This window comes from Ceratina calcarata, unplaced genomic scaffold (genome assembly GCF_001652005.2).
Source record: "Ceratina calcarata isolate Rehan_Ccalc_2016 unplaced genomic scaffold, ASM165200v1 scaffold78.2, whole genome shotgun sequence".
Classification (NCBI taxonomy): Eukaryota; Metazoa; Arthropoda; class Insecta; order Hymenoptera; family Apidae; genus Ceratina; species Ceratina calcarata.
Window position 1 is genome coordinate 162,899 of NW_017179105.1, and position 21,174 is coordinate 184,072.

The 21,174-nt window shown below is 42.5% G+C and overlaps 3 protein-coding genes across 3 annotated transcripts in view; 1 reads left to right on the plus strand and 2 right to left on the minus strand.

The window, feature by feature from the left end:
• The window catches only part of Meltrin (disintegrin and metalloproteinase domain-containing protein meltrin), a 46,748-nt gene extending 33,947 nt beyond the window's left edge, over window positions 1–12,801 (minus strand). Inside the window, exon 1 of the mRNA XM_018034315.2 lies at window positions 12,453–12,801. Within this exon, the coding sequence (XP_017889804.1) occupies window positions 12,453–12,576 (124 nt within the window). The 5' untranslated portion in view covers window positions 12,577–12,801. The remainder of the gene's footprint in view (window positions 1–12,452) is intronic.
• A 353-nt stretch (window positions 12,802–13,154) lies between these two features.
• Window positions 13,155–15,779, plus strand: LOC108630509 (cilia- and flagella-associated protein 206). The gene is made up of 13 exons (XM_018033847.2): window positions 13,155–13,282; window positions 13,350–13,515; window positions 13,584–13,764; window positions 13,835–14,004; window positions 14,068–14,281; window positions 14,337–14,466; window positions 14,534–14,641; window positions 14,702–14,804; window positions 14,867–14,934; window positions 14,984–15,132; window positions 15,191–15,289; window positions 15,352–15,487; window positions 15,552–15,779. Exons 1-13 carry the CDS (start codon window positions 13,175–13,177, stop codon window positions 15,777–15,779), a joined length of 1,860 nt encoding a protein of 619 aa, XP_017889336.1. The 5' UTR covers window positions 13,155–13,174.
• An 87-nt stretch (window positions 15,780–15,866) lies between these two features.
• Non2 (upstream activation factor subunit spp27 homolog Non2) lies at window positions 15,867–19,704 on the minus strand. Its single transcript, XM_018034193.2, has 5 exons — window positions 19,600–19,704; window positions 18,269–18,359; window positions 17,692–17,984; window positions 17,365–17,609; window positions 15,867–17,287 (listed from the first exon to the last, which is right to left on the minus strand). The coding sequence occupies exons 1-5, from the start codon at window positions 19,640–19,642 to the stop codon at window positions 17,171–17,173; spliced, it is 789 nt and encodes a 262-aa protein (XP_017889682.1). The 5' UTR covers window positions 19,643–19,704; the 3' UTR covers window positions 15,867–17,170.
• Window positions 19,705–21,174: the final 1,470 nt, after the last annotated feature.

Here is a 21,174-nt window from a genome sequence, read left to right on the forward strand (position 1 = left end):
GTTTATTATTAGCAATGTTCTTCCGACATCTAATTTCTTTTTAAAAATGCGTTTCTAAAGTGCATAAACTTTTGGGATTGACTGTATAGCCAATACATCCTTAAATGATGCGAAAAACTCTCTGTTTTTCTGAAACACACGTTGTTTCTGATAAAAATAATGGAACGTCGCGAAAGCTGATCGTCAGGGATCATTGACGGGTTTCGCCGTGATCTCTGCGCATCCGTTTTGAGAGTAGACCGAGCTATTAGTAGTTTAGCCAGCAGCTCGCCCGCATCGGTCGTAATTGATCGTAACTCGTGGCCGGTTCAGCTTCTGTTCGTTCGATATTCCAGGGTGTTCCTTACGAGAGTGAACGAGGGTGGAGAAGAAGTGACAGGCAAGCGGGTTCCGAGGAATTCCAGCCGCGGCGAGAGATCGATACCAGTCGCGTTCGGATCCCCAAAATTCTGCGGCTGTCTCTAGGGCTCCCCCACGGTTCGTGCGTGCAGAGAGAAAAAAATGGGAAGATAGGGATGGCTACGAGGCCGTTTCGAATTTGAACTACGGGCTTCTGTCTCTAATGTTAGGGAACAGCTTGGAATAAATAGAGTGTCTCGGACTAAGAATAAACGTCGGGCAGGAGTCAACGGCTGACACAATGAGAGACGAAACACTTTTGCCGTCGTACAACTTTGTTTACCATTTCACTCGTGTTCAATCGGACAAATGTTTACCATCGAGCTACCAGTCTCGTGCCAGCTTTTATCAAATCGTGTGACTCGAAATCTTTCTAGAAACAAACATCGCCGGTCGGCCGGTAGGTGTGCGTGAGAGTGCGTGACCCGTACACCACCGCGTTTTATATTGAGCGTGTGTCATCGCACCCGCTCTCGCTGTACTACGCGTCCTGAACGCATAAGAGCACTCCTCGATAATCCTGAGGCACTTTTCTCCGAGTACCGGTATATGACCCTCTTTGCTAATTACCGTCCTAAACCGCTTCTTAATTTGGTGAACGTCCCTCGCGAGCCAGACTCGAAAGAACCCTTTCGTTTCCCTTTCAAAGCGAGTCTCGACACTCTGCGATAGAAACACAGTCGCTTACAATTTACTTCTCCCAGACGGAATTGTTCCAAATAATTAATTGTAAGACGTTTTATTGATAAGCGGGTTTAACGTGCTCATTGAAACCGTGTATCGATACACGTCAAGAAAATAATTACTCCGTCACGATCGAAAAATGAGGAGTCTCCCCATCCTTGCCCCGCGTGCCTTGTTATCGAAAATCCATTATTCGAACAGGAGGCGTCGCATTTCTCGTTCGCTCTTATCCCGTTGTTAATGGTCGCATCCTCGAAACTTTATCGCAACGTACTCTCTTCTTCTGCTTCTTCTTTATCCTAATTACTGCCATGATCAATCACCGGTCGCTCGTTAACGTAGGAACATTATTATCACGTCGCGTACGATCGCGTGTCACATAGAATTTGAACGAACATCCATGCGGTGTCAGCTGATATCATATATTTGATACTGAGAACCGATGATGTACTATGCCTCTGCTTCTCCGCGCCTGAGTCTGAGTTTCGAGAATAATTCCGTTATGCAAATTACTCCTGAATCAGCTGATATCACGCGATGATTACAATACGTTCCTAGCTATTTCACGTCTTTAGATACGGATTAGTTAAAAGCAGCTGAATCGGCAAACAATACTGTGCATTAGCATAAACATCAACACGACATACATAGTGTTTTACTTGATAGCGCGAAATGATTATAGTCCATACTCTCAGTAATGCTTCTGTGTCAGTAACAAATGACATCATGCTTTCAAATTAATGACGATAAGATCTGATATGTTATATATGCGAGCATGCGATATTATGTTCCTATTTGTATCGGAGACCACGTGCGATTTCGAAACAGTTTCGGTACGAAGCGAACTTCTGAATCAGCTGACCTGTACTACTGAGAGTGAGGCTCTTATCATCGCGGTCAGATGGCAAACCGTGATGTCTGGCTCTCATTAAAATTCGGGCACCGATGAAATTGAAGATCGAACGCATATAACATATCGAAGATCGATTGCAAATTATAGTACTCGTACGACGAAACTATTTTAAGAATATTTGAATTACGCTCTTTGAATTAGTACAGCTAGTAACAACGAAATTGAGCCAGCTACGTGCATGTGTTAGTTTCCCCTAGGGGGATAAAATTCAAAACGAGTAATAAGTATACATCTTATTGTTTCGATGCTTGATCTGACATCGGTACTTTAATTGGATTTTATTACAATTTTGACGCGTCAAAATAAAAAGAATTTTAATGTAGATGGTGGTAATGTGTGTACGTTAACATAATTTTTATTTTGATGCGTCAAAATTATGTTAAAATCCAACAATATCAATGCGAGATCGAGCATCGAAAAAATAAGATGTTGACTTATTACCATAGAGTTAGTATAGACAGAGTAGGCAAGCCCGGTAGGTAGGTGTCCGGTGAATAAAAAGAGAAAGGAAATTGGATTTGGTGGTGCTATCTTTCTCTCACGACGAAACAGAGAAGAAATAATAATACCAAGTTCGTTTTTTCTCTCTTTCTATCGATCTGATGTTTCCACTTACACGCGCGCGCCTATGTCTTGCCTACTCTATCTATACTAACTCTATGCTTATTACTCGTTTTGAATTTTGTCCCCCTAAGGGAGACTAACACATGCACGTAGCTGGCTCAATTTCGTCGTTGTTACTAGCTGTACGTATGACAAACTGTCTGTACTGTATACCGATGAACCGTCTGCTGAAAGAAAAGCCGAGGGGGACGCGTAATTAAAAATGTTCATAATGTAGGAAATTACACATCCTGCTGTGTATATTCACCACTTGACCATGACCAAACGCTTTCTGGTGAATTGAATGAAACTCTGCGAGCAGACAGGAAGCGACACACAAACCGGCGCGGGAATAACAGATACGTTATCCGGGATGGAGCAGATAACGTAAACGAGGCAAAGATAATGAACAAGATATACTCCCACGTTCTTCCTGGCCCAAACCCGAACGAGGTTTTAAAGAGCGAAATCTTGGTACACTTGGATAATAACCAGCAAATAGTGGAGAAAGCTCGTCGGATTTGCCAAGGATGGATCGAATCGGTACATAATTAATCGCGGGCATTAGCTAGTCTAATTCTATTCAGAACGATTATCTTAGTTCATTAAAACGTGACCCGATTAAAAGCGGAATCCTTTTAAAGACCGAATCCTCGTCTCGAGTCCCGGCCTCCCCTTATTATTTCATTCGCCTCGTCAAGAAATCCCATTCCGTCGACGCTCGGGATAAAATTAACGGGAACCGGAGCGCGGAAATAAGGGGATGAAAAAGGGAAAGGGACGCGGCGTTATTTCTGGAATCGGAAAACACCGCGTCTGCCTAGCTCAGAAATATCGACGACGTGACCTCTCTTCGTCTGGCGAGCTGACGGTTTCTCGACTCAAAGAGAAACAGGCAACGTTCCATCAACAATTATAATAAGTAGACTGATTCTCCTTTTTGTATGAAACAAAAGCTTTGTGATGATGTCAGATTGCAATTGGTTAGATAACAATAGCAATTCTGCTTTTGATACTCTGAATCGACTTACTATTATATGTTTTCTACAAACGCTTATTATACGGTTATCGTTGCGGTAATCTTCCGGTTTTTGACTTGAAATACTGAAGGAGTTTGTTGTTTAAGGACGAGGATTTCTCTCAATAGAAGTGAAGATTGTTCGCTGTATTAACGAGGGGTCTGACAACGGGTAGACCAGGGAGTAAAATCGTGGAGAGACGAAACGAGGTGGAAAACTGGGGAGCGGTTAATCCAAGACGCGAAACCAGCACTTGACGCCTATTTACGGCAATTAACCCGGGCCGCGTTGACGAACTTGAACTCCTTGATTAATTGGATGCGCCGCGTCCATCAGACCATTTACAATTTTCTACCTCGGACCAGAGAGACATTTATTCGCCCGACCTGTCCTCATCGCTCGGAAGGGCCCCCGTGATCGAAGCAAATTTTAAACCGAGTTTCACGGAGTTTGCTTTTCCCGATGCAACCGAGAACGGCCCGAATTTTCGTCCGACTCGCTGCTCCATCAGAGAGAGCGAGTCTGCTGGGGGGCGGAGGGGGTTGGGGACGAGCATCCGATTAATCCCGCGGATTTATAACCAAACTCTATTGTAAACCCTTTCCTCGAATCGGCAACTGGGGATTTCACCGAAGAATTGAAGAACAACAGAGAAATTCGAAGGGAAACTAAAACAGCAATACTCGAGAACGAAGCTATCATGGTTTCCGTTTGAAGCTTACAGATGCGAATCGATACGACGATCTGGGGAGGAATCTAGGGTAGAGAGAAAAAAATACTGGTATACGCGTACATCCCTGTCCAAAAATCTTACGATACTTCCAAGTAAAACGTCTGACGAAGTACGATCTTCATTGAAATCAGAATCATACAGTAAGTAATGGACAGTTTTAACACTAGATTGCCCAAGGAAGTAATTTTGACTGGTTTTGGGCAAATGTACAAATAATAATGGATAAATTATTTTTTTTCCCAAGTGAAGTAAATTTTTTTATTGTTAACATTTACTAATAACTTGTTATATGACTGTAAATAATATAAAAAATATTAAAAATTAATTTTAGACAAATTTCTTTACACATTATTCTTTCACAATGCATTAATTTTGACTGCTTTTGGGCAATATAGGTATACAATACTAAGTTTCAGTCTTTCTAGTGTTAATAAAATTGTTTAATAACTGGGAATAGCAATCACCACTCTCATATTAATATGATGAATCGTTAAATAATTCATTAATAAATCCTATAAAAAATGGTATCGTGCATGAGTTTTAATTTGTTCCTTCATATTCTTACTAACCGTACATTTTACGCGTCCTAAGAGACTTATGAACGGGTGTGTACGTAAATGTTGGGCTTTCAAATACTCAGCGGGCATCCACTCGAGCGTGTAATGCCTGCTCGAAACCATAGAAAGAATCGAAAAGTCGAGGTACTTCTGGAATTAAAATTGTTACGCTCGGCTACCGTCAAAGGAACATGAAAATATTTTTGAAATTTAATTCCTGCTGCACTAAAGAGGGAGGAAGCAAAGCTGTCCGGACTTCCAATGGACGGTAAAAATCCCGCTTGGAGGATTAGCTCGCTGCTGCAGCATCGGGTCGGGTCGGGAGAACACAGATATCAGTAAATTAAAAATGAAGGAGAGACATGTACAAAGGGAGACAGAAATGTACAAAGCTCTCTCCGGCTATTAATATTCTGCCCACGAAGAAAATTTTTTCTTCAATTGTCTGTACATTCACAAGTACTTATTATAAGTTGAAGAAAATAAAATTTAAAAAATGAAATGGGAAATGAAGTGTATATCTTGTGATACAAATTACCCATTTTATGCAACGATTCGTACAATTTTAATTAAGACAGCTCCGAGTCGAATATTCGTCAAACTTTTTTTTAGCAGCTGACAAACGCACGAATTCTGAACGAAGGTGTACCTGAAGATGAGCGGATTGGGAATGAATCGATTATACGGTCGCGTTGAGTTGAAATTAATCCGGTGAACGCGGCTAAATCGTCCCCGGAAAATGGTCCGACTCGCGCGGATAAACTCGGGGAATCGCGAAATTCGATGCCCGAAGCCATCCAGCGGCGTTCAACTCGCGCGAGTCGCACAAAGAACTTCAACTTGTTATTCGAATCGAATTCGACTGTTTATCCAAAATCGTCACTGCTCTTCACCCGGCAGAATCTATCGACAAACTATTTGATTACTTAAAATACACACGTTTCGATTTAGAAGATGAAATAAAAGATGACGATATCAGTTTTCCTTCTGGTACTTGCGTCGTTTTTTCGAAAACAGGTGCGTTGACCAGCGATTGGATTTTACGAGAACGATAAAGACCGACTCGCAGTGAATGAAAGAGACCTTCGGTCGAAATGTTTGTCTCGTAAAGTTTCAGTATAAAAGATCTCGTAAAGCGCAGAGATCGCTGCCAGATATTGCTATCAACGATCGGGTTTCAGTTGACCAACATTTTCGAATGACGCTTTGGGACTCCCGATCCGCTCGGTTAAAACGCTACTTTCAAACCTTTTCGTGGCTCACAAGAAACATCGCAAGTACGATTTTGTTCGCATAAATTATATCGATTTTTATACAAAGTAAAACGTTTGAAAAAATACGATCTGGATTGAGATTTCTTTTATACCGACAGAGTGACATGATTATCTCGACGTCCCGCATTTCTGCAGATCACGGACGTTCATTACATTTTCACATTCTGTAATCAGATGCGACGAAGACTAGTCGATGAAAGAATGCGTGAACTCGAAGACGAGCAACAAGTATTTAACAGGATTGTCGAACGACGCGTACGCGTGTCGAACATCTGTAACGGTACGTGACATCGAGATCGGCGATTAAGCGGTCGCCCTCGTAAACCGAAACTCGAAACGAGTTTCGGGCCATTGTCTCCTCGTGATTATCCTCCAGCTTGAATCGAGTACACTAGGGTTTCTAAGCTTTTCACGGGACGGTCATAGCATATGGCACGCGTCGCATAATTTCGTTCCGGCCAAGCGTGTTTGCAAAGGAAATAGCTGACTTTTCAATAGGAGTCGGAAGTACAATGAACGGGACCCGACGATTGCCTTACGTTATCCGCAACGTCAATACACCCTCTTTGTCCATGAGACTAACAGCCACTTTTAACAATGAGGCTAGTAATAATTGTACGACTGACTTTTACGTCGTATTACATTATGAAATAAAGACAAATGATTATATACCACGTCTAATCAAAACTATATATTAGAATACTAGAAATTGCTCATGACCATTGCTTATGAACAGATCGAACTTTATAAATTCTAAGTCGAATTTGATCAATTCTAAAAGTTCATTGCCTCAAATGTTGGACACGAATTTTCATTAGATTTCTCAAACTTTTGGCAAATATCTCACGGCTCACACAACTTAAAAAATTGAAACGTTTAACGTGATCGATGCTCCTGACTCGTTTAAAATTTCAAATGGTTAATTGCAATCGTATATCTTTTAAATTACGATCATGGGATTCGGTCGAATATACGTTAGAGCAGTCTGGAACGCTGGCAGCCAGCGTCGGAGAAAAGGGTGAAAGAGTAAACTGATAGTAATTTAGTGGGAGATCGTGGCGCCCATATGCCGCAGCTGGATTTTTATTTAAAATCCGGGTACATACGCAGCGGAAAGCTTTACGATCGCGGCAAACGATCATATGTTACGCACGCAACTGCGCTTTAACTCGAATGCAACGAGATTAAGGGGAACGAGCAGCTTCTCTTTCTGGTACCGGATCCAGTTTTCCTTCACGGTCGTACGTTTCAAAATCAATGCGACATTGGCAACACCTACGAAAGAATCTAGGACGATCCATTACTGGATCGCCGAAGGTCGAACCATGAAACTTTCATTACTCGCGAATCGAATAACCAAACCTGCCTGTAATTCTTCATATTCACGTCAAGCTTCAGCTTTTTAATTTGATAACAAATATTCTTTTAATTGATCGACTAATGGAACGTTGGAAGGGTAGAATCTCGATTGAAAATTTGACAGTGGCTTCTCACTCGTGTCTCTGTTTGAAAACTGGACAATTGAAGGAAAACGAAAAGATTTTCGGGCAAGTAAAACGGCAATTTATGTGCGGATGTCGCGTTGGCTGGTACGGCTCGCCCACCACTGCCACGTATCGTTTATATAAAATTCAGCCCACACGTGGCACGAGCCTCTTCGTCGCCTCGTTCTCATTGAACGTTAAACGCTCTTGACCCGCTGGCTAAGCAGCCCAGCCTCAACGGCTCGCCTTTCCTCCCGCTGTTTTAAATCCCCGCTCTGTAATTGAGATTTCCTACGATCGTTTCCATTCACCGTTCTCGCTTTTTCCGTAAACGCGTATGCGTCATCCGAATGGGAAATCGTTGTATAATTTAACAAAAGTACGGAGCACGTTCGCCGCAGGATCAACGGAAATCATTTGTTTGAGAAACGACTAGTACCTGACCATTGATAGACGCTACGTGCGCACGAGGTATTTTACGCCATTATCGGCGACTCGTGACAGCCAACTTTTAACAATCACGCTGTTGTCCTCGACGTAAGAAGCACTTTGTTAAAGTTTCTCGCGAATAGACCATTAGCCCGACCACCGAGCGTTCAGGATCTCGTAAAAACTTAAGGCGAGGGCCAACTGATCGGCTTTTCGTTCTGCCTTCCCATAACGAATTTACTTAAACACCCGACTAAACTGGTCCTCGTGGTCCTTAGAAAATTTCACGAAACTTTCACGAGGGACAGAATAAATCGAACTCGTTACGGACTTAATTCCAAACGCAATTAATCGCGATTTGAACTTTTGATGTTTGCTGACAAGAATGGTACGCGGATCGAAGAAATGAACATGAACGAGTGAAAAACTGCGAAATGGCCGAGAGGCAGCGGTTTTTGTGAAACCATTTTGTGGCACCACGAATAGGGGTGTCGCACCCTCGTCAGACGACAGTTTTTTCCTTGCCCGACGGTGATCTCGACACGACGGCGGCTCGTTTTAACGGCCAGACAATGAAGAAGAATGTAAAGTGGCGCGGTGGAGGTTCTTCCATTGCCTTTCTCGCAGTCGCATTGTTGCCCCGTCACAGCTTCGGGGTACGCTTAATCCAGCAGCCCCGCTGCGAATCAAAACCGTTCAATCAATCCCACGTGTTTCCAGTTTCCCTGGAACGTTTCCCTCATCGTCTAAGCTCTAAACACCGATCAATGGTGTTTACAAACCTGCCCATTATCTGATCTGAAATTATGATAAGGAAACTGTTACGCACCAAGATGAATATAGCAAAACAGAATAAAGTAAAATAATGTATAGCGACAATCTTTCGATTTTTTAAGCAATTTCTTTTTAAGAAACTGCTCGCACGTTTGTCAATCAGTATAATACTCGGTTAATAACGGCAATCGTAATTGCGTCGATTAATTAGGGGAGAATCGGAGCGTTTGCTCGGTCGGGGTAAACAAACGCTGACATTTGCCCCACTAATACTATCCCGATAATTCATGCGTCTCTATTCTCGATTCCACTGTCCCCGTTCCAATACCCAGATTAGGCGTTGTTGTTATTAGACGTTGCTCGTATTAAATAAAAAATCCACGACGATGTGAATGGGCAAACGCGAGTAAACTTGTTCTTACGTAAACCCATTGATACGACGCTAAACTTTTATTTTCTCCGAATCGATTCATTATTGATGCGCACAGTCAGAGACTCGTCATTGTTTTCCATTTAATGCGGTTTTCGCAATTCTCCGTTCCTTCTGTCATATTCTTTGCTCGCCCACTTATTTCAGAAAAAGGACGTACTTTGAAGAACGACCACGGCGAACGTATGGCTGAGATAAAAAATATCAAAGACCGTTTCCATGGTACAGTCACTGATATCCTCGCGAACGAAAGGCACGCGTTGTCCGTTCACGGAAGTAGGAGAGTGAGTAACGGCAACGAGCTACGCAACAACCTTTTACGATTTACGCGATCGCGGAACACGTGCGCTCTCCCGAAGAAAAACACGATTGCTGTTTTACAGTTACTAATCGAGATTGATTTTTGCGTTAATCAACCCTGCCCAAACAGCGCCAAGAACGTTCGATCAGTCGTCATACGATTGATCGAACATTTGTTACGCGAAATATTGTATAATATATTATATGTATATCTAGACGACAGCGTACGATGGAATGTGACATCGTCGGACTGCAGATTTTTATACAATTTAAAGAATGAATTATTTTTATCATCGCCATATGCATTACATTAAATTTTCTTAAAAATACATCGACGGTCTAACGGTCTAATAATAGAGAGGGGCGAGTCACGGATAAGCGGAAGTCGGCGTGAATCCCCGTTAGACGCCGGTTAGAATAATTATGACCGGCCACTTTAATGAATCGACGCTGATGAGAATCGATTTAACTCGTTACGAGTAAATACAGAGCGGGTTGTCCGTGAATCATATTCGTTCGACCGAACGCGACCCGCGTCTCTGTGTTCCCGGTAATTCTGTTTATTCATTCCGTGTGTCTAACCGAATCGTCGAAGATAGGTAAATGGAGTCGAACCGACTGAAAATCAATGACAGAGAAAGGGGGCAATGAACTACGGATTCTCAAATAGCTTTCGCGTCTCAGGGAAAGCGGAACGACGATTTGGGAAATGGAAATGGAAGTCGTTCATGCTACGTGACACATGCCCGCTGCTCGATGGCCATGCCGAAGAAACGCGTAATTGTGTTTGACGTAACACAGAGAGCCGCTTTGTACTCCGAATCCGGGAGTAAAGACAACGCGATGAAAACGAAAACTGTTTTCATGATAGAACGGCCGGAACCGGTGTTCTGGCAACGCGATCACCAATTTCGGATGTTATCGTTATCTGTAGTACTTTATTTCGCTGACTAGCTTGGCGAGCACGCTGCTAGCTTATCTAGCATGATAATCGGTACAATTGGCCTAGAGTTGATGACACGGTTTCGAAAGTTATAAAACTAACTTGTAAGTGTGTGCGTGTACACACCTCGTCAACTCTAAGAACCACTCGACCGTTTCGACGCCTTCGAGGAGGAGGATGGATTAATCATCGATTAGAGCCAACCGATCTTCGAGTGTATCCTCGTCTCGTCCCAATGAATCATACCAGACGTTCAACCTACGGAGCTTTCTCTGTCCCCACTCGCTTTTTGTTCTAATGCACCGAGCAACGTCTTCGTTTCTGTCGCTGGAGAAAGAAATGTGCGTGATAACGCGACGTCTACCAATGAGGTCCGTTAATTAGCTTATTGTTAGATCAAACCGCAATTGCGCGGAATGAGCGTACAAAAGCGCGTAGACTTCCTGTTCGTTATCGTTTACTATTCGCCCAGTCTCGTCGTCAACGTCGTTCGAAATAGTAACTTACTCGCATAGATTCTTTTGTTGCGCAAACGTAATTAACGCGTAGAAATTATGCAGAGACCGAAGGACAAAGACGTTATTGGATTCGTTGACAACTGACTGTAAATATGGCAGTCTCGTTATTATTTGTTGTCGGGAACAGACGCGAGGCGAAATGGAATAGGCGCTTTAATGGGTTTCCATAGAAGTAGTAAGGCGCGAAATCCATGCGGATGAACGGACCAGCTGTAAGCCAGCCTCAAGGACTCTCAACGATATACCTTCACGGCCTGGCGAGCGTTCTGAGAAGGACGAGAAAATAACGAGAGCCGTCGCGAATAATTAAATCGTTGTTGTTCCTCCTACCGCTAACTTTTTCTACTCTAAAAGCTCGTTCCTGCATTTAGGAAACGTAACGGAGGATATTGTCTCGCTGTGAAACCAGGACAAGGAATGAGATTCGTTAGCGTATATTGTTCCCGTATGCAATGAGCTTGTCACTCGGGGAAAACAATATCTTGCCAGCGTTTGCCACTTTTACGGGCACAACTGTGGCATTGCACCTCGCCGTATTTTTCTTTAAAATAATCAGTATTTCTTTCTCTCTACCTACAGTTTCGCTTGTTAATTACGGTTTTCTGAAAAAAGTTGATATAAGAGTATCGTACTGAAGTTGTATATATAGAGATAATACACTGGACGCACGCTTTCCGTGGTAAGTAAATGATCAAAGCAGAGTGCTCATAAATCGTAGATGCAATCACGGTATTAGCTACTTACGCTCGTAAATCTTCATCGACCCAGCTGAAGATCTGACTTATTCCTCAAGTCGCTACACTTTCGATACTAACCTTAAAAATAACAATTAGTCGGCCTCGTTGTCGGAAATTTATAGACTGCACACTACTCTCACGTTGTTCAATTATAAATTCGAAAACCAGTACATGTGCACGCGAACTCTCATTTAAATAATAAACGTCGAACTTCGGTCGAAGCAAGTTTTCGACTAAAGCAACGAAACAGCTTGCATATTTTACTTCTGTCCGAGAATTGGAAAATGCTCGTAGTGCAATGAATCTTATATGAGTATGAAGGCACAGGATAACTTTGTAAAGTGAGAGATGTAGACGCGCACGAAGTGCAGCATCGTAATATACACGCAATTGTCACGAAAGATATGTTACATTTAATATAACGATTCGATATGATTGATCGATGTATGAACGAGACCCGAAGTTAAAAACATTAGCTATTTTCGATACTCGAGACGCGTGAGGCGCTCGAAACAAATGCAAAGAGTGGGACGAGGTTGGAGTTTACCGCGCCATTGAAAAATGTCAAACAGCACGCGAACCCAGTCCGTGGTCTCCGTCTCGTTTTACGGAGAAACTTGAGAGAAAGAGAGATAAACGAATTTGGACAACTCACCGTAGGTCTCGGTGTACACGTCAGGCAGGATCGCGAGCAGCACCAAGACCAGCAGCACCAATTTACACCGCGCCGTCACACCAACGACGGCACTCCGCGGATTCGAGCACCAGGTATCACTCATGGTTCTCGGGCGGCGATATTCGCAATGCACCAAGCCTCACGCGAACGTCATGACAACTGCGGTTTATCGCACGTTTCGTTTACCGTTTGACTTTCGTGACACACACACCGCACGATACTAACCACCCAACACGACAAACCCGACTGCTCCGCTGGTGTACACGGTTGCGACTGCGACACGGAAGTCTCGTCGTCTCGACCTTCCATCGAACCTCCCGAACGTAGCCGAACTTCGCCGAACGCGAACAGCGCCAAATTCTTTTCGATTCAAACATGTTCATTCGTAGTTGTTGTCTCACGATACCGTTTTTATTAGTTTTTAATCGATGATAGTAATTATCTATCGAGCATTGATGAATATTGAATAGAAAAAAGGGAGAATGAATGCGTCGCGAAAATTAGCAGTGATTTTCTGTATCATGAATGTAACAATTTGTATGAAACAAAAATAAATGATTTTTCAATACGAATTCACAATCTTCTTTTATCACGTTAAACGGGTGTTGGATTCTCAAACTAAACGAGAGATTCCGGGATATCGATCAAACTGTACGGTGGAAACGCGATTGAGACGTTACAAGCCGTGTCCTGTTAACAACATGAAATCACAAAGACTGGAAAATGTACGAAGAGAGTTGGTGAAGAAAATAGTGGCCGAGTGCAAGGAACGCGAAGTAGAGACGGCCAAGGATATCGTTTCTTTCCTAGTACGTAAGAAATTTGAATTTTCCATTAACCTACGGAATCGGTCTGAGGAGATCGACTTTGTTCTAGCTGTCTTTACTTCAATTAAATCCCGCGTATGAAGTTAAACCGGACGATGAGGAGAGCAATGAAAAAATTGTTAAGGCCGTGACTGATAAAATATGCGATCAAGATAAGCCGAGTTTAACGGTGTTGAAAAGTCAATTATATTTTGCCAAACACTATCATGGCACGGGTAAGAACGAGTTTGAAACGTGCGGATAAACGCGCTGCGTTAAATTCACATTTGTTCTATTTGATTAGCTGAAACTGTTAAGCGGCATAGATTACGTTTGCATATGAAAACTGGACCGATGGTAGCAGAAATCTGTCAAACCGAAAAAATTGCCAATCTGCAGGAGGCTGAGAAGTTATATCAAAAGATGTTAGTGGTCATTACGATCCTAAGCGGTCTCGGAAATCCCACTGTACCTTCCGTACTCCGGTACGTGGACTTGATTGTTGGACTGCGGATTTCATTTTTAATCGAAGCTATTCGACATCGTATTTCTTAGGGAGGTTTCAGTAGCGTTGCAAAGCGTTTTTCAGCCCTCGGAATTGGAGCAATACGTGAAAATGTCTAAACGCGAGAAAGAGGAACAGCTGATGGAATTAATGTGCATAGTCGCGGGGATACGTTTGTTTAACAGAGATTGCCAACGCGGTGGCGAAGGCATCGATGATCGTTAGTATGATTTGTTAAGCGTTTAACAGTTTACTTCTAGCTAACGAGAAATTCTGCGTACAGTGCCGGGTATTTTGCAAAAGGCCGTGAAAAGAACTCACGAAACTATCATGGGATTTCTGACACAGTTAATGACCAAGATATACGGTTTTACTGCAGCCGTGGAAAAGATAAGTTACTTGAGGGAGATAATACCGTTCGGTGTCTTCACTGTTGAAAATGTGAACTGGGCAATTGAAATGCTGACGGCATGCCGGCAACAGGAGATCTACGTCAGGTTCAATCGCAATGATTCAATGCTAACTTAAAAAAATAATCGTACTGCATTGCAGGAAGCTGTTGAACGATGCCGAGTGCAGCGATAAACAAATACAAAGTCTGATGGAACGTCTTCAGGGACGTCTGTTCAAACTTCACGACACCGTCAGATACAGAATTGCCATTCCTACTGTCCAAGTATACGTAAGAGTTCGTTCCTTACTCCAACCGTATATTAATCAATTACAGTCTTGTTTTTCGACTTGTTCAGCCCCAATTCATCGATCTAGCCGATATCTGGATGGGACTCCAAGACGAAGTGGTTACGCTGAGCAGTATTAATAACTTCCTTTGGAAACTGGAAGGCCTAGGCGCGAGGGTAATAAAATTATTCGACGTTCCATTCGCGATCGATGAACTAAACTAGATTTTGAAACAGCATCTGGAGGTGTACAACGAAACGATATTAAATGATATGGTGGCTACTGAGAAGGTTCTTACGGATGCGGAGAGATTAGAACGGTCGATGGGAGAAACAATAAGTAAATAATATAACTGATCATAAATTTCGACTAATATTAATGCAAGCTCGACTCGTTTTCAGCCGAATGCGGAGAATGCATGATGTATTATCCCAACGAAACGAAGGACTTTGAGAATATAAATTTAGAAGTACGTTCGACTATTTTAAAGTTAGTTTCGATTAATCAATTTCCTATAGTTTTTAGGATTTTGCGCGTGGAGTTTCGTCGTTGGGAGGGGTGCGCTGATTCCGGGAAATCCGAACAACGGTGTCGCTAAATGGAAGGGAAAATATTACGTGTTCAGCTCTCGGATGGCATCCGAACAATTTGGCCAAGATCCTGACAGGTATTTCTTACAAATTCGTCGAGCCGCAAGGTTTGGAAGAAAAAAAATATTGTCGCAGGTACATTTATGATGCGTTCGACTTCATACGGAATCACATCGAATACGTGTACTTGTTTCAAGTGCGAGACGACGTACAGGCCTTACAAGCGCAGGAGGTGTAAGTATTAAATCTGAAAGATTCTAGTTGATTTTTGTAAAACGTGAATGCTGTCGATGAAGGCTGTCGGAAGAGGGGCCTCAGTTGAAAACGTGCCAACATCAAACGGTTCAAACGGATTTGCATATACTTCCACCGGTGATCGATCAGAATTATTCTTCGAACATGTGGGAACTGAGGAGTAAAGCGTTACACTTGGTGAGTGGTGTTAAACGACGATGAAAAGGGGAGAGAGAACTTTATTTGTTTCTTTTTTCCGTAGGCAAGCATAAGCAGATGCGTAACACGCAGCACACAAACGTACAAGTCCAATTTCAGATATGGTGTTTACGTACAAGTTGCTCCGCCCCGGGATAAAGAAGTTCAAACGAGAAGAGATAATTACATGAACACAAAGAAGCTGTTAACGTATATATTTGGCTTACGGGGAAGACGCGACGATAATCAACACGTGTTATCTTTCTTAGAAGACGAGCTCGAGCATTTGTAAAACTGCAAATGCGCGATAGATAAAGGACGATACTGGGGAGAGGAGCGTACGAGGATACCCGCCGACAAAATAAGGCTGAAAGCGACGTGTTTCTTGTCTTTTTTTAAAAAAAAAAAGCAATATGGTTTAATGAAATTCTCAGATACATCCACGGAGTAGATCAGGGTACAATCCGCACTTTACTTCCTTTAAAAGACAAATTGTTATTCCCTGTTTTCGAATGTCTCTCATAATTTTTCGTGTGGCTTCTATCAAGTTTAGGCCAGCGCAGTCCTATAATTTATATTCAAAATACACGAATTTTTTTTTCATACGGTGTATGAATATCCTCACCAACAGAATTTAAACTCCGTACCTCGCGTCATCAGCCTACCTTATTCTCTACTATTCAACACTGTGCGAGTGCTGCACATATTGTGACTTTTAATATGCATTCGTTACCTTCACTGAATACATTATTTTAGCATTAAGTCTTAGAGTTAGGTCAATTTTTTTACACCAAGAAACCTATATTACGACAATTAATTAGTAATTACACGATAATACAATTAAATTTCGCTTAGTTATAATGTCAGTGTATAATGTAACTATTATACAGAAGAGGTACAGGATGTTCAGTTTTTGTATCATTCTCTAAATTTCATTTTACCGTATGTTTTCTCTCCCTTTCTCTCTCCAATTTATTGCCATCCGTTGTCGAAAATCAATCAACATTAAAAATGCAACGAAAATATCGTAACGTTTCGGAGGCAGATCGCATTAGCAAAAGATCACGACGACATTGAAATTTCATTCAATCTTAAAGAGTCATAATTGTAAAATAGATCGTACTTAAAAACGAAAAAGTGAGAAGCTTATCTTGTTACTGCTCTAGGTTACTGCCACGACGGCACTCTGCATTTTCATAATATCGGCGAGAAAACAGCTATTTACGACATTCATAAAGCAAGTAAATGATAAAAAGTTAACCCTGAATCGACTTAAAACCAGCTTGACTATCGGCCATTCTAATGGTTTCCACGTGTCGTAAGATTGCCCGCCCGTCCATGGTACCGGCTCTTCCGCTTTCCGGACAGTGACCGGATCTACTTGTGGGTCATCATTAAGTGAAACGTTTTGGGCAGCAACGACGTGCCGCACTTCGAATAATGCCCATAAAATCAAGATGCTACTTGCCACGAACATTCAATGGGAGGGAGAAAGCAGCTACCATGGACAACAGAACTCGTCGGAATGGTGTAAACATGGCTAGAGTCTTAAGTCGCAAGAAATATGTTTGTGTCTGTATGTTTTGTATATCTATGTATGTATCGTGTGAGAAAGATGGAGAGATGCACGTTGCACCTTGGAATATGTTATACAATGTTTATAACTCGTGTCTCGAAGATGATTTAATCTATGAAGTGGTTTTTAAGGTATTTCATCATACCAAAAGTCCTGAAACGTTTTACTCCAATTACTTTTAACAATTCGTCATCGCAGATAGCGTACTGCTTATTCTTAGGGTCCTGTAAAACAACGAGAACGGATATTAAAGACAGGTGAACGATGTAACAATCAGAAGAACCGTATGAAGTCAACTTACATAAAGATTTCTCTCTTTGATAATACTCCAGATCTTCTTCACGACTTCGTGTCGAGCCATTTGTTCGGCTCCAACGACGGCAGCAAGTTCTGGAGACAATGTGATGGCACGGGTATAACCGCCTTTACCTTTACCTCCACTCGCTCCTCTCTTCGCTCCACCACCCTGAGCTTTCTTGTTCTTGCCCCAGTCTTCGTCACTGTCGCTGTCGCTGCCCTTCTTCTTCCCTTTTTTACCCGGTTTGCCTGTAACAACAGGAATGTATCGTCATTTAAAATAATCGGATCAAAAATATATCGGGTACTCTTGACGAGCACGAATTTTCACCTTTTTTGGGTGTAGCTTTTGCTTTTTTGGGACTATATTCTTCATCGCTTGCGTCATCATCGCTTGCACTCTCTTCGTCGTCTGACGATCCCTTTTTACGTTTATTTACTGGTTTTTTTGCCGGGCTTCTTTTCGCAGGCTTCTTTTCTTCCTCCTCCTCCTCTTCCTCGGATCCCTCCTCCTCCTCCTCCTCACCGTCTTCGGACTCTTCACTAGCAGTCTTCTTTTTCTTCTTGGCTCCGTCTTGTTTCTCTTGTAAACATTCCATGACTAAAGTGTCCACTTCTTTTTTCCTGTACATAAATTTCATAGAAGATCAATATCAAACGCGATCTAAAATACGTGAAAGTCGAAGAAAGCTAAGAATATATGTCGGAGAAGGAACGAGGTGGTTCGCTTTTGAAAGGACAGCTCCACACAGAGATCCTCCCTTTTGATCTAGGATACAAGTACACTCACTCTCGAGCCATTCCGACTACAAGAGTGCCTGTTGTATCCATCGACTTAAAATTCGAACCAATACGACACTTGGAAATTTTATATTTTTATTAAATACATAAATGATTGCTGTAATTACCTTTCAGTAAGATCGATGTCGAGCTTTCCCTCGATCTGTAGCCTCACTTTTTTAGCAGACATAGTAGTGAGATCCGCATCCTTAAGGATAGCTAGAAAACACAATAAAAGATTTTTTTCGTACGAGAGACACGCGTAAACAAATTTAATTCTATCGTGAAACGAACTCAATTTCGTTATATTTCAATGTTTAATTGATTTAAAGTTATTAAAAAAATATCAGGAACATCCATTTTGTTAATAGGAAGTGAAGCGGGTCATAAACAACAACGTAGTACTCGGAGATGTGTACGGCGGATGAAACGTGGTTCGATGTAGTTTCCCGCGTCAGGTAGTAAATATTGAACGCAAATGGCCGCTGCTCATTGTGCCGGTTACCGATTCTACGCGTATCGTACAATGTAAAATTTCTGAAAGTAAGATTCGTACCGCGGATACAACGAATCGATCGCATTTCTAAAACTGCTTTCTTTGCATCGGCCGATCGATCGTACAGTACGTCGGACTGTGGAACGATGGAAAATCGCTGAAAGTTCAATCGCGTATGAACGACAGGAGGAATCGGTGGCACGGCTCGGACTTCTTATAGGAATCCGCGAGTAAATACGAGAAACAAAGGGTATCGAGGTCGCGTTAACCATTATTGGACGGCGGGAAAAGGTGTGAGCCACGGAATATTCGAGGAAACCTAATGGGGAAACGTTGTAAGTGCGAGGCTATCGGGCGGGCAAAACTCGATAGAACGTGGCCAGATCCGAACGGGCAGAATAAAAAAAATGGGAGCAGGATACATCGCGGTGTCGTACGAAGCAAAAACACGGTCCATTTTTAAGATTGGTTTTTAGCTTACGACGCAAAAGACGTTATTGAAAGAGAAGAGAAAGAGCGAGATACGAAGCATGCGATGGCTTCAGGCGCGCGCCACCACATCGAGACGCGTCATGCAGCGTACTATCTGTAAGAGAGAGAGACGGGGAAAGCGTTCATTTCTCAGAGAACCAACGAGAAATCGGGATTTTTCCAAGGCGTCGAATAATTTTCAAAAAAATCGTTGGAAAGTTTACACGGCACGTTTTGGCGATGCGGTGCCTCGGCAAGGCTGCACGTAGATGGAAATACGGTTGGCTCACGGTTGTAATGGCCGGCGTGGGGCACGCCACTTCGTCACATACGTACGCGCTAAAGTCGTCATGTCGCAAGAGTAAAGAGTACGATTTCCTATCCATTCCCACACGCGAACGTCCGAACAATTCGCAGCACGAATAATTGCAAAGCCGATTCTATGATATTCGACCGCTGGAGTACGGTAAATCGAAGGATATCGCCACTTACCGGTGATTTCCTTACGAAGTTCTTCGTTCGAGATATCAGCCATGTTCGTGCTTCTCGCTGTGCGTCCTGCTGCTAACTGAACCTACGCCGGCTGCGGACTCCCGTAGCGTCCGTTGGTACACTAGCGCCCAACAGTTAACGCGATGTACGTTGCCTTTATCGAATTTCGAAAACGAATAACTCGGTAACGGGGCGTCAAAAAGGAATACTCTATACACCGAATCGTGTTAGTTTTTTACGAGCTACAAGTTTCTCATGACGCCCCGCTCGTAATTTTGCGATCGAACGAACCTATTTCGAGCTAACGCAAACACGTTCGCGAGATCGTTTCGAAGATGACTGTACCTCAAGCGACCGCTCGTGGCTGCCGGTGGCGTCTACGGTACAGTCGACTCGTCTACGTACTGCCGTTTCTTCCAGAATATACATTTTCAATAATCCATAACATCGTACCCGGACGTTTCAGAGGGATACTATATACACCAAATCGGGTCAGTTTTTTTTTCTCTACAAGTTTCTCATAACGCCCCATGCACAATATTGTGATTTAACAGATCGAAATCGAATTTTTCACGATCCCTCCGCGAATCATCCTGGCGATGACTGTACAAACCGACCACTCCGGGATTCGTTGCGTTGGGTATATAGAGTCGCATCATATGACAATCAGTATACGTTCTACAGATATGCCAAAAAAACTACTATGTAATTTTATTGAACATCGGTCGCTATTCCAGCTTCACCGTGCGAAACTATACTAGTTGCGGATTAATGCCATTCAACCAGTTCCAAATATTTCTCATGCTCTGTCGTCTAATATCGGGCATTTCATTATCTATAATTTTCCAGTGTTACACGTACGAATATTTACGTAGACGTCAGTTCGATATTCGAGTTTGACGACGATACGATCTGTATATTTGCTCCTACACGTAGTAACATTATATAATAAATGTTTATCATATCTGAAAAAATTTACATTCACGTATAATTGCATCCAATCAGTGCGATATTTTAATAGGCCGCGACTGTCGAAACGAGCACTTGGTTTCTTCCTCGCTTTAGTAGGTACAGTAATGGTCAACGCGTTCCCGAAGGATGCTCGCGTGAAGCGATCTTCGGAAACGCATAACTTGTCAACCGTCCACCGTAGAGGAACGCTGTATTCACAAAATCGTGTCAGTTTTTCACGAGGAAAATATCTCTTGGGTAACCCCTCGCTCGATTTTATCGTCCAACGAATCTAACCGAGACCTCTGCTATCTCCGACGCGATTATTCTTGAACCTGACTGTACAGAATCTTTCGGTTCGTCTTTCGACGAATTTCTCGATAAAATTTCATACAAATTTATTTCGAAAACCACGCGAAAATGAATCGAGTATTTTTTCAGAACGAACCACGTGCAGAAATTCTCTTATTCTCACTTAGAAAGTATATTTACCGATGACACGTAGTAATGTAATGTGCCGCCACGGCTATTTGAACGTTTCAAAAGGGCGGTTTCACCTTTACCGGATTCGTTGTCAGCATGCGACGTTACAAAGACTACTGCTTCAAATATATTACGAGAATG

What these genes read in the sequence shown, in the direction of transcription:
- LOC108630509 (XM_018033847.2), top strand. Translation starts at nt 13,175, where the DNA reads ATGAAATCACAAAGACTGGAAAATGTACGAAGAGAGTTGGTGAAGAAA. An exon ending in CAAACACTATCATGGCACGG is followed by an intron (nt 13,516 to 13,583) that starts GTAAGAACGAGT and finishes CTATTTGATTAG; the next exon opens with CTGAAACTGTTAAGCGGCAT. An exon ending in GCCTTACAAGCGCAGGAGGT is followed by an intron (nt 15,290 to 15,351) that starts GTAAGTATTAAA and finishes CTGTCGATGAAG; the next exon opens with GCTGTCGGAAGAGGGGCCTC.
- Non2 (XM_018034193.2), bottom strand. Translation starts at nt 19,642, where the DNA reads ATGGCTGATATCTCGAACGAAGAACTTCGTAAGGAAATCACCG. An exon ending in ACTTCGTAAGGAAATCACCG is followed by an intron (nt 18,360 to 19,599) that starts GTAAGTGGCGAT and finishes TGTGTTTTCTAG; the next exon opens with CTATCCTTAAGGATGCGGAT. An exon ending in TCAAAGAGAGAAATCTTTAT is followed by an intron (nt 17,288 to 17,364) that starts GTAAGTTGACTT and finishes GTTGTTTTACAG; the next exon opens with GACCCTAAGAATAAGCAGTA.